We start from the raw sequence: 13,526 nt of genomic DNA on the forward strand, positions 1-13,526 counted from the left end.
AAACCTTAGGTCACAATTGCCCATTCAAGGCCAACATCCAATATAACACAATTGACCATCAATTCCTCATAATTCAATATAGAACAATACATAAATCAATAGCCCATAACAATCTACACATTAATATCACATTATTAGCTCATAATCATTAGACCCACTTTACACCCAAAATTAGAGTTTGAAGATATGCAAGGGTTCATGGAATTTTTTACATTAAAAACCATCAATATTAACATAAAACATTATTTGAAATACTTTTATGCAAGAACCCAAGCTTAGAATTGAAATTAGGCTTTTTAGTGTTTTTGAAAAACATTGAAATCACTTTGATTTGACTCTTTGATTGGAAGGAGAATCAAACATAAAATCTCCATACCTTTATTATTAATTTCCTAGGAATTTGAAGGAGAAATCAGTAGGAACCCATCCCCTAGCTTAAAGCTTCATCAATGTCTTCCATGGAGTTCTAGAGAGAGAGTTTATTTGAGAGGGAAGGTTCAATTGGAATAATAAGGTCCAACTCTAGGTTTGGGGGTTTTATCCACTTAAAATACCCTAAAATAGGTAGAATAACCATTTATAATAATTCCCCAAAGTACCCAACTAACCCTCACTTAGTTGGACCTTTTTAAACAAGTCAAACTTGAGTTTTATTTTTGCAGATTTCGTCGGACAACAAGTTCGCGACGCGGAGGTGCTTCCACAAGTTTCTAGAAATTAAATTTCGAGGAAGAAGAGTCTGCGACATGTCCGCTATGCAGACCAAACTTTTGGTCCTTAGTGGAGCTAGTCCGCGACGCGGACATGCTCCCTCCAAGAGCATTTTTGCAAGTTGCCTTGGCAGCTTGTTTGTCCAAGGGCTGGGGTCCTCCTTGAGGACCCTTACGGTGGTCCCGGGGAATCATACCTGAACGTTTTGACCCTAAAAACATTTATTAAGACACTAGGGTCACCTTCACTGATTTTAGACTCCAAACAACACATAAAAACATGAACAACATACTAGAACACACCAACAAATAAAAGACTAGTTTCCGAACGTCTTGGTCGTCCCTTGACGTTTGACTTCCAAACTCTTTAAAACTGACTAAAAAGGCTATTCTTCATTATTTTAACAAGATATTAATGCATAGAACCCATGTGAGGCTCTACTTTATCCTACTTCATTTTTGAGGGGTGTTACAATATCCCCCAATTGGGAACATTCGCCCTCGAATGACACTTAAAATACTTCCGAGAACTCTATGACCCAACTAGCAGCTCACAACAAGCATGTAATATCATTACTACTGCACACATTAAGAAGGAAATATCAACTCCACATAAAATGATTACAACAAGAATTTCATGCAATTCAAGGAAGAAGGAATAACATCTACCACTCAATATGCACAAAACTTTACCATTTCTCATTTCTTTGGAGGAACTTCCTTCTCCATAGCATATCATGCTCATTACAACATTTATAGGCTCACCATACAATTTCTTTCAAAAGCATAATCTTGCAACATCAAGATCATATCAAGGCATGCTAAGCTAGGCATCTCATAAATCAATTTAAACAACTTATCATAAACAAAAGCTCATCATTTCATATCATATAAAGAGGAACTACCTTCTCCATACTCATGATGCACAATTCATCATTTTCATTTCCAACATGGAGGAACTACCTTCTCAAATTATTTTTTTTGGACATACTAATCATTTCATCATAAGGCCCGATATGCAATAACTTTCAAAGCACAAATAGGCATGATCAACATTTCAACTCATGAGGCAAATAAGCAAATCATACATGGTGAGGCACCCATCAAATGTCATCCCAAGACTCACCTAAGTAAGACATGGTGAGGCAGCCCATACTACCTCTCCATACCACACCCAAGTGATCCTTAAGGCTACACAAGACAAGCTCCATTCACATCTGAACATAAATCCTTCATTCAACTTAGTGCATGTATAGAACTTCATCCACTAATCACATAAGATTATCACATACATTCAATTCAACATAAGTACTTACATTCAATTCATTATGACTCACTTTCACATTAGCATTCTCAAAGACCACCACTTTCATTAATTAGCCCAATAAGACTCATTCATTCATTATCATTACTAAGACACACCAAGATCTCCCTTAAATGTCTAGTTATGGCAATGTCTAGATGATGTTCCATTCCACCACCTATCCTAAGTAGTACACCCTTAAGTGACCCTAGTTCATTCATTCATTCATTAGTATGGGGGAAGAGCCTTAACCGACATAGACCATGGAGCTTGACATGGAATCCCGACAATACCCTTACCGGATCAGGGATCCCCACTTGCCTAAGGTAGGCTCGTTCTTTTACCCTTTACGTGGTAGAGACCACTAGCTAGTCTTATGTGGGCATATAGTTAAGGGATATAAAGATTCCTTCTAAGTACCCACATCTCAACTAACGAAGGGGCACCTATCTTAAGGGTTGCTACTAAATATTCACATCTCAACTAACAAAAGAGTATCCACCCATCTTTATATCCTCTCGGTGCTAGATATTACTCCCCCACGGAGTTAGGACATTCATTTCATTCATTTATTTAGGGATAAGGATTGCTACTAACTACTCTCATCTCAACTCACGTTGGAGAACCCATCCTAGCCCAACATTCATTCATTTAGGGATAAGGATTGCTACTAAGTAGTCTCATCTCAACTCACGAAGGAGTACTCATCCTAACCCAACATTCATTCATTTAGGAAGCTCTTGGATTCAAAGATGATAAAACCTTTCATCTAGGAACCCCATTCATTCAAATGAGTACTTTATGAGATTGTCCTTACAATAGACCCAACTTTCATTCATTAGCATTAACTCCCATTCTTTTCATTCATTCTCACATTCTTTCATTCATTCTACACTTAGGTGTGAGAAGAGGTAAACATAGTCTACCTTAACCTCACCTTCATTATAAGTCATTCAAAGAAGACAATAGCCAAGCATAACACATAAGGTCTCTACACAAGGTCACCTTTCATATTCTTAGACCATACACAAATTCACATCATATCAGATTACCTTCACATAATCAACATTACTCAAAGAAACAATCATCCAACTTTGCCTACAAGGCCATGATCACAACATGCTTATAAAGTAAACACCTCCCCACTTTCAAAAGTATCAAACCTCATATTTCTAACATCTACTACATATATATATATAATACTAGAATCAAATAATCTATTCAAAACTTCATTATCATCATAAACCTTAGGTCACAATTGCCCATTCAAGGCCAACATCTAATATAACACAATTGACCATCAATTCCTCATAATTCAGTATAAAACAATACATAAATCAATAGCCCATAACAATCTACACATTAATATCACATTTTTAGCTCATATTCAATAGACCCACTTTAGACCCAAAATTAGGGTTTCAAGATATGCAAGGGTTCATGGAGTTTTTGACCTTAAAACCAGCAATATTAACATAAAACAACATTTGAAATACTCTCATGCAAGAACCCAAGATTAGAATTGAAATTAGGGTTTTTAGTGTTTTTGAAAAATATTGAAATCACTTTGATTTGGCTCTTTGATTGAAAGAGGAAACAAAGATGATATCCCCATACCTTTATGATTAATTTCCTAGGAATTTGAAGGAGAAATCAGTAGGAACCTATCCCCTAGCTTGAAGCTTCATCAATGTCTTCCATGGAGTTCTAGAGAGAGTTTATTTGAGAGGGAAGGTTAAATTGGAATAATGAGGTCCAACTCTAGGTTTTGGGGTTTTATCCACTTAAAATATCCTAAAATAGGTAGAATATCCATTTATAATAATTCCCCGAAGTACCCAACTACCCCTCACTTTCTTGGACCTTTTTAAACAAGTCAAAATTGAGTTTTATTTTCGCAGATTTCGTCGGGAAACAAGTCCCCGACGCGGAGTTATTCCCACAAGTTTCTGGAAATTAAATTTTGAGGTAGAAGAGTCCGCGACACTTCTGCGATGCAGACCAAACTTTTGCTCCTTGGTGGAGCTAGTCCGCGACGCGTACATGCTCCCTCCAAGAGCATTTTTGCAAGTTGCCTCGGCAGCTTGTTTGGCCAAGGGTTGGGGTCTTCCTTGGGGACCCTTAGGGTGGTCTCGAGGAGTCGTACCCGAACATTTTGACCCTAAAAACATTTATTAAGACACTAGGGTCACCTCCACTGATTTTAGACTCCAAACAATACATAAAAACATGAACAACATACTAGAACACACCAACACGTAAAAGACTAGTTTCCGGACGTCTTGGTCGTCCCTTGACGTTTGACTTTCAAAATCTTTAAAACTGACTAAAAAGGCTATTCTTCATTATTTTTACCAGTTATTAATGCAGAAAACCCATGTGAGACTCTACTTTGTCCTACTTTAATTTAAGGGGTGTTACACTTGTGATCCCCTAATGGGCTATCCCATTGGCCTAGGTTCTGGAGCAAAGTTTGAGCTAAGTCGTAGCTCGCTAATCTGGTTGGCGATCCGCCCATTGGCCCTCCTCCACCGCCTAGTGAACTGCCCATTTAATGAGCTCACTGGAAAATTGGGCGAGCCAATGGTGCACTTATCGAGTCGCCTAGTGCCCTTGGCGAGTTGCCTAGTGCCCTTGGCGAGCCTAAGGGTCCAAAGGGAGAGCTTAGACGGGCAAGGTGTGAATTTTTAAGTTTTAACTTTGTGGGTCCTTATTTTCCAAAGTTATGTCCTCATTATTCTATTCCTTTCCTAGCAACTATATAACCCTTTTAGACTTAAATCATTTCAATTAACTCACTCCAAATAGAATTAAAAGAAGACCCATCTACTCTCAAAGATTTCTCTCTCTAAACTCAAGGAAGAAGTAGGGAGCCATTAAAGCTAGGGTTTGTGGATTAAAGGCATTTTTTCATCAAATTTCATGGGAAATCTTAAACAACGTATGGTTATCCTTCATCTAGGGGTATATTTCACCTCTAGATTCAATTTAAAAGAAGTTTTCAAAGTTTTAAAGTTCATGAAAAACCTAGGGTTTTACTCAATCTCATGGGTTCTTTCTTCAAACGATTTCAAATGGTTAGTAATGTCATATTATGATTGTATTAGTGTTTAATTGATTATTTATGTTGAAAATACTCTATGAACCCATGATTTCTCTCAATTCCTAAATTGTGCCTTATGAAGTGGGTTTGATGATTATGAAAGATTATATGGGATTTTGTCTAAATTGCTTTGGTTTAGTGAATTGTATCATTATCTATGCCTTAATTATGGTAAATTGTTGGTCTGTTGATGATTTGAGATTTATGGCCTTGAAGGCAAGTTATGACCTAATTATATGTTGAAGTAGAATTGTGCTGGAGATGTTGATCCACTTGAAAGGTGGAGGTGTTTAATTACTATGTATTATTATGATGTGAAGGATATGCATGTGATTTCAATGATAGAATGATGATCATTTATAGAATGTAATTGTGTTATTGCTGATAGTATATTCTCAATTGACACTCATGAATGATGAATGATAGAATCTGAAGAGTTTCTTCTAAAGCCATGTTGATTGTATTGTATATTGAATTGGTAGTCTTAAGGGATCCTTTTCTTGTGTTGGTGAATGTGACCTTGAACGTTGTATCATGAGTTGGTAGGCTTAGGCATCCTCTCTTGTATATTGAGTGTATTGACATGATGACGATGAATTGATAGGCCTATGGCATTCCTTTCATAAACAACCAATGAATCTGTCTTGACTTAATGAACATGAATCGGTAAACCTAATGTTTGAAACCCTTGCTTGATGAGTCTTGGACCTATTCTAATGTTGTGTTTTAGGATCAGTTGGCTATTAGCACCTTTCCATAAATGAATGAATGATAAACCTTGAATCGGTAGACTTAGTGATGGTATTTCATGTGTGAAATGATGACCCTTGTATCGGTAGACCCAATGATGATGGCACCCTTCTTGGGAAGTTAATGAGCTACCCTTAATGTACCTTGAATCGGTAGACCTAGTGATGGTGGCCCTTTCTTGTGTAATGTACTTTGGGTCGGCAGACCTAGTGTTAGTAGCCCTCTCAAGTACAATGATGTTAATGTGAATGAACTACTCTATGGGAATGGAGGATAAGCACCGAGTGGATATGGTTAGATGGGAACTCTCCCAATGTTAGGCTAGGGTTCCAATGAACATCTTCCTATCCCATAAGTATGTGCCTCACATAGGATATATATTAGCCAGTGGTCTTCTTACCAAAGCTAAGATATTACATGGTTCTACCTTAGGCAAGTAGAACACCTTTCTTTGGTGTGGGGTCATATGACACCGGATTGCATGACTTAGGTCTCATGGTCTATGTCGGTTAAACGTCTATTCCCATCATGTGAGATATGCATTATAGTTTCTTGAGAAGTTCTATGAAGTGTGGGTAATAGTATGGGATGCTATCCATACATGGCACGAGGAGGCTTCAAGAGGGATATAGTGAGTTCTCTAAGTCTTAATGACTAATGAATGAAAGTGCTCTAAACGAAGCTAATGAAAAATGTGGACTCTTGTATGCTTAATTGTAATAATGCATGCTATACTCGGATTGTATTATGAGTTACTTCCTTGTCATGTCTTATGAAATGTTTATATCTCTTATGTATGAATAATAAGAAAGGATGAATGTAGGTTCACTTTTGGTATTCTTAATGTGGTACTTTAGTGTGGATAGTGGTATGGGACGCTGGGGTTACTTAAGGTGAAGGCTTAATGTGATGAAGTGACTTGTATGATGATGCGGTTGTATCCTATGCCTCTTTTACTTATGTTCATAAAGGTTTTCTCAAGAATTGGCATATGTATGACTTCCAAAGAAAAAATGTTCGTTTAAAGCATGATTTTTGCTAACCCATTCTTCTTCATGTTTTTACTACAAGTGTAGGTTCCGGCAAGTGATTGCTTCTATCTAAATTGAAGTGCTTGGATTACTATTCTTCCAAGATCAAGTGGTATGTCCGCATAGATCGAGGCAAGTGTTTAGAAGTTTCTTTTATTTCATGTAATACACAATTTTAGTCTTTTTTATTGTAAAGGGCCGTGACCCTACTTTAGTCTTCATGTCATTGTTTAGATGGCTATGTGAGACATAGACTTCCGCTGTGTCTTTCTAAAGATTTTTAATGAGTATTTTGGTTTGGTTGGATTTAAATAAGTCTTTAAATTCCGCAGTATTTCTATGTATCGAATGTTATGAATACTAAGAGGTTTGTATGAGACCCCTTCGGGGTCAAGTACACTGGTCACGTCTAGGGTGTGCTCCCGGGGTGTGACAGAGCATCCGCCATCACATTCACCTTACGCGATTATAAATGATACTCATGTTGTAATATTTCAATAACTCAAGCCATATCCTTTGGTGAAGATTCAAGTCCTCTTGAGTAAACACATACTTTAAGCTCTTGTGGTCGGTAAACGCATCTACATGAAAACCATAAAAATAACTGATTAACGTTTAAAAGATACTTCATCCAATTCTAAGTGTCGACGATCGTTAGTCAGTATATAACCCAACCAACTAAGTTGGGGTCGATCCCACACATAGTAGATTTCTTTGAATTCAAATATGAAAGTATGACAATAACCTTTGCAGCTGAGCAACACAACACTTGGGAGTTTCACAGTCAAATTTCAGGATGTTGTTACCAACCCACTTCAAATTATCAACAAGAAACAATCAGATAACTAGAAAACACTTGGGGGATTGACTAACCAATTGTCGAATTCAACTTAATGGGTGTATCTCATTACTGATAATGCTAATTCGCCGCAGGTAAAGTGGACTATAAGTAAGGCAACTTTCTCTCGAACAATTACCTTATTTGTGTTGAGTTCTCTCAAACCTCAACACGACCTATGATATGACCAGCCCATGTTCTCATCAAATCCACTCTCTCAAGCTGGATACAAAGGCTAGCTCTTGGATTTCACTTTCTCAAGCTGAAATCTTCAAGACCCACTACTAAGGATGCCAAATTACTACGTTGGTTCCGTACTTCTCTCTCGAGCAAGCACAAAACTCTGAAATCGATCACACTGAATATGCAATATGGAAGTTAAACCACCATAATAATTTAGACCTGCTTGGGATTAACACCAACATTCACTAATCGATAACACCCATTTAGTAAAATTCAACAATCAGTCACATTGTCAAACCCCCAAGGTTAAGGTTTTAGCCAATCATAGTGAAAAGACGAAATTCAATATCTTCCATGTTTTTCATAGCTGAGTAAATGAAATTCAAAAGATAAAATTCACTAAAATCATCTCTATTAAAAAATTCAAATAGGAAACCTTGCTAAAATCCCTTGAAATCCACAATAGTAGTGTTTTTGCTCTCAATATTTTGTTCCTCACATTTATGAATGCCTTCTCTCTCTTCCAAAAGTCAATTTATGCAAGTCTGATGTGTGGCTGTTTGGGATCAATTGGCGAGGTAAGGCGGGCTTCGCCGACTGTTTGGCGACTCGCTGATTTTGCTTCGTCTCGCCTTCATTGTTCACCTCTTCTAAGTCCAACACTGTAATTTTAGGCGAGCCAGATCGAGATCGCCGAGTGATTCCACGATGCGCCCTTTTTCCTTTCATCTCGCCCATCACACTTATCTGGGTCTCCATTAGTATTTTTGGCGACCTGGTCATCTATCGCCGATACGATCGGCGTCACGCCGAGCGGAGCTGCTGCTCGGCAAAGTTACCCCTCATCCAGCCTCAACGTTTTGTAACTTTAGGCTATAAAGTGGCAACTTGGCAAGTCAGCGAGTGACATCTGCGGTCATCAGGAGACATCGACGATCATTAGGCTTGTTTTTCCCTTTTCCTTTTCGCCTGTGTTATCTGTATTGCCCATTTCTGTCCTAGCTTTGTTCCTCAATCCATATATCTGAAGATCAAGAGTTCTACATAAGTTGTTGGCATGAAGTAAGCATTTGAGGACACTAAAACATTATAAATAGAGCCCTAAATGTGTCCAAATCTCGTACTCATCAACACCCCCAACGTACACTTTTGCTTGTCCTCAAGTAAAACTCAAGTTTAACAGTTCAAAAAGGATGCCGTACACAGTGCTACATAAGACAATCATGAATGCACACAACAAGACTCAACTTACTCATGCAAGGATCAATTATGCTCTCAAAGACTCAAGTTGCGACTCACCAATATCAAAGATTCTCAAGTTCACATACTTGCTTCAAATGCAAGTTCAAGCTCAACAAAGATACTTAAATGCCCTCACACAAAGATGATTCCATATTCACACATAATTGTTCAACAATTTATAGCTTCAGAATCACAAACAATCCTCACACTCACAAAGATGAACACATGCATTACTCCACCCATAGGTTTGCCCATATTTTCCAACCAACATTTGTTTCAGGTCACTCAAGATCAGAAAGGTCTTTTCAAGGCTTGTAACGGGGCTGAGTGTAAAGGTATGGTCATTTAGGCTCAGTTGCTAGTATCCTCATGAAATGTGTTATGAATCAACACCTCCTTTTCTTTTCTTCATCATTCTCAATATTCATGCTCAAAATTCACCCCATTATTTACTTTCCATGAAACACCGGACATCCCATTTCTTTTGCACTTTCACAATTTTATTCCACAACTTTTTTCATTTTTTTTCTTTTTTCTTTTTTTTTTGTATGGAGGGGTCCATCTTTCTCAAAACCATGGGTCAAGGGGGAATTCTTTGCACCTCTTGATCTACCTTCTCTTTTCGCCACACCCCCAACTTAGGCTTTTGCCCTAAGTTGGCTATTCAACAAACCACACTTTATGAGGATTATTGGTGAAGGGATAAAGAAGTGTCTCATTTGCATCAAGTTTCTTCCAAGAAAAAGGTTAAGGCTCAAAGGGTGTTCAAGAAAATTTCACACAGTCACAAAGTAGGCCACAAAAGAGGTATAATGTCAAATTCTTTCACTCTTTGAAATTGTTGACTAAGATCATTTCAAGATCTTGCATCACTTAGTCAACGGGACCAACGGGGAAATTTCTAGGTGTCATTAAACATGGTTCACAGTAAGCCCATCACACAAAGCATTGGCACCAATATCAAGCAAGACTCCACACTTTCTCTAGTGTGCAATGTTCATCACAAGAGACTCAATTAGATAATCGGCTAGTCACAATGAGAAGCAAAAAGTTTACATATTATTTATGCAACTTCATTTGGCCTCATCATAGCCGCACATTCATTTTGGTTCGATTGAGAGCACCATTCAAGTAATTGGTATTGATCATAACCGATAATCAAATTTGCACAAGAAAAACAACAATTAATCACACAAGAGGTGCACACAAAGGGACTCACTGTCACTGACCAAGCACACACTCCCACCAAAAACATTCAACATTGCCCCCAATGTGAGTAGAAAACAGACACTCCCACAAATAAAAAAAATAAAAACTAACAAATACAGATAAAATTCTAGTATGTAAACATGCAGAGCAAGGTGACGTGGAATCTTCACTAAGCACCCAGTTGGCGAGAAAATGAAACAGTCGCCGAATGCCTCAATGGTCCGCCTAATGGTCCAGATATCACTCTTAGTTCCAGTGTGTGACACTCTCAGAAAGAAGAAAATCGGCGGATATGAAGGAAGTCGCCGAATAGGTCGGCGCTTTACATAATGGACTTGTAACATCCACGAATAATCATTGAGTTAAGCTATCAGCACTGCAGTAGAAGGGTGTGAAAAATTGGGTCGCCTAAGCACATCGGCGATTCACCAAGTCACGAAGGTCTCCCGCCTAATGTTCTAGTATCTCAACTCCATCTTTGAAGTCCATAAGGCGGACTATGTTGTGTTTGCCAAACGGATTTGGCGATCCACCAATAGAATCTTCTTCTCAAACAATATCTTGCACCTGCAAAATCAACACACATTACTTAAAACACTAACACTTGGGTTGCCTCCCAAGAAGCGCCTTATTTAACGTCGTGGCACGACATGGAAATTCTCTCAAGAATCTTCCAAGTACACCACCTCAATCAGAGAAATCTCTTGGCACTCGCCAAAGTATAACTTCAAGCATTGCCTGTTCACCTTGAATGTAGGTCCTTCTTGACCTTCAACTTCGATGGCACCATTTGTGAACACTCGTGTCACTCTAAACAGCCGTGACCATTTGGACTTGAACTTTCCCGAAAAGAGTCTAAGTCGAGAGTTATATAGTAACACCTAGTCTCCAAATCTGAACTCCCTCTTTAGGATTTTAGAATCATGTCATTTCTTCATAACCTTGTAAAGGGCTGAACTTTCGTAAGCCTTGAACCTGATCCATCCAACTCATTTAACTGCTCTATTCTCTCTTTTGAAGTCTTCGTCCATTCCAGAGTTAGAGCTTTCAATACTCATAATGCTTTATGTTCCAATTCAACTGGTAGATGGAAAGATTTACCGAAAACTAGCTGATACAGAGACATATCAATTGGTGTTTTGTATGCGGTACGATACGCCCATAGCGTGCCATCAAGCTTTCAAGACCAATCAGTCCTGTTAGCATTCACTGTCTTGGACAAGATGCTTTTGATTTCCCGGTTTGACACTTCAACTTGGCCACTCGTTTGGGGATGCTACAGAGTTTCTACTTTGTGTTTCACTCCATACTCACTCAATGCGGCTGAGAACCACTTATTGCAAAAGTGGGATCCCCCATCACTAATATTAGCCCGAGGAGTACCAAATCTAGCAAAGATGTAGCGCTTCAGAAACGAAACAACACTTTTCCCTTCATTGTTTGGAAGTGCAATAGCCTCTACCCATTTAGAGACATAATATACGGCCACCAAGATATACTTATTACCAAACGAACTCACAAATGGGCCCATGAAATCTATTCCCCAAACATCAAATAGCTCAACTTCTAAAATGGGTGTAAGAGGTAACTCGTGTCTTTTGGACACTTCACCTTGCTTCTGACATTGAGTGCACTTCTTAACAAACTTATGGGGATCTTTGTAGATGGATGACCAGTAGTAACAACTATGAAGGACTTTAGCAGCTGTACGTACACCACCATGATGACCCCCAACGGGTGAAGCATGACAAGAATGGATAATTTTGTTGGCTTTTTCTTTCGGAACACATCTCCTAATGATATGGTCTGCACAATCTCTGAATAGATACGGTTTATCCCAAAAGTACTTCTTAACATCGAACAAGAACTCTTTTTGTTGGTAGAAATTCAGTTCGTCCGACATTAATCCACACACTATGTAATTGGCAAAATCAGCATACAAATGAGGTTGTTTGAGATGTATAGTGAATACCTGTTCATCGGGAAAATAATCATTTATGTCGATCTCCAGCTCATCATTTTCCTTGCCTTCCAATCTTAATAAGTGATCAGCCACCTGATTTTCACAACCTCTCCTATCTTTGACCTCAAAGTCAAACTCTTGCAATAGTAGCACCCATCTTATCAATCTTGCCTTGGCATCCTTCTTTGCCATCAAATAACGCAGTGCAACATGATCAGTGTGAAAAACCACTTTAGTACCTAGCAAGTATGCCCGGAACTTCTCAAACCCATAAACTACCGCAAATAAGTCTTGTTGTGTAACTATATAGTTACGTTGGGCACTGTTTAGATATTTTCTTGCGTAGTAAATGGGGTACAATAGTTTGTTGAATTTTTGCCCCAATACAACACCTAATGCCGTGCTGCTTGCATCACACATTACTTAGAAAGATTCTGACCAATCGGGACTAATGATAACCGGGGTGGAGACCAATTTTTGTTTCAAGCACTTGAAAGCCACCATGCAAACATCATCAAAGAGGAATTTCACCTCCTTCTCCAAGAGTTTGCATAAAGGATGTGCAATCTTTGAGAAGTCTTTGATGAACCTCTGATAAAAACCGGCATGTCCCAAGAAACTACGAACACTCTTCACCGAAATTGGTGGTGGTATCTTTTCAATCACTTCAATCTTTCCTTTATCAACCTCCATCCACTTTTTCGACACTTTGTGATCATGAACTATACCTTCCTTAACCATGAAGTGGCATTTTTCCCAATTTAGGACCAGATTTGTCTCCACATATCTTTGGAGAACTAGCCATAAGTGTGCTAAACATGCTTCAAAAGTGTCACCCACAACTGAGAAGTAATCCAGGAATACCTCCATTGAATCCTCCACCATGTTAGCAAAAATAGATAACATGCAACGTTGAAATGTGTCTAGGGCATTACATAACCCGAATGTCATCCGTTTGAAGTAAAAAGTACCACATGTGCAGGTGAAGGTGGTTTTCTCTTGGTCTTCTAGAGCAATGGAGATTTGGTTATAACTGGAATACCCATCCAGAAAGCAATACCACCCTCTATCGGAGAGTCGATCAAGCATTTGATCCATGAAGGGCATGGGAAAGTGATCATTTTCAGTCCACAAATTTTACTTTCTGTAATCCATGCATACTCTCCACCCGGTCACCGGTCTCATAGATACAAG

General features: G+C 38.6%; 1 protein-coding gene across 1 annotated transcript; it reads right to left on the bottom strand.

The window, feature by feature from the left end:
* Nucleotides 1–12,755: 12,755 nt before the first annotated feature.
* On the bottom strand, nucleotides 12,756–13,217 carry LOC107060798 (uncharacterized mitochondrial protein AtMg00860-like). The gene has a single exon (XM_015309105.1). The coding sequence runs from the start codon at nucleotides 13,215–13,217 to the stop codon at nucleotides 12,756–12,758; it is 462 nt and encodes a 153-aa protein (XP_015164591.1).
* Between the last annotated feature and the right edge of the window lie 309 nt (nucleotides 13,218–13,526).

The sequence above is a fragment of the Solanum tuberosum genome, unplaced genomic scaffold (assembly GCF_000226075.1).
Source record: "Solanum tuberosum cultivar DM 1-3 516 R44 unplaced genomic scaffold, SolTub_3.0 scf00100, whole genome shotgun sequence".
Classification (NCBI taxonomy): domain Eukaryota; kingdom Viridiplantae; phylum Streptophyta; class Magnoliopsida; order Solanales; family Solanaceae; genus Solanum; species Solanum tuberosum.

Coding starts and splice junctions, on each gene's coding strand:
- LOC107060798 (XM_015309105.1), bottom strand. CDS start 13,217: ATGGTGGAGGATTCAATGGAGGTATTCCTGGATTACTTCTCAGTTGTG.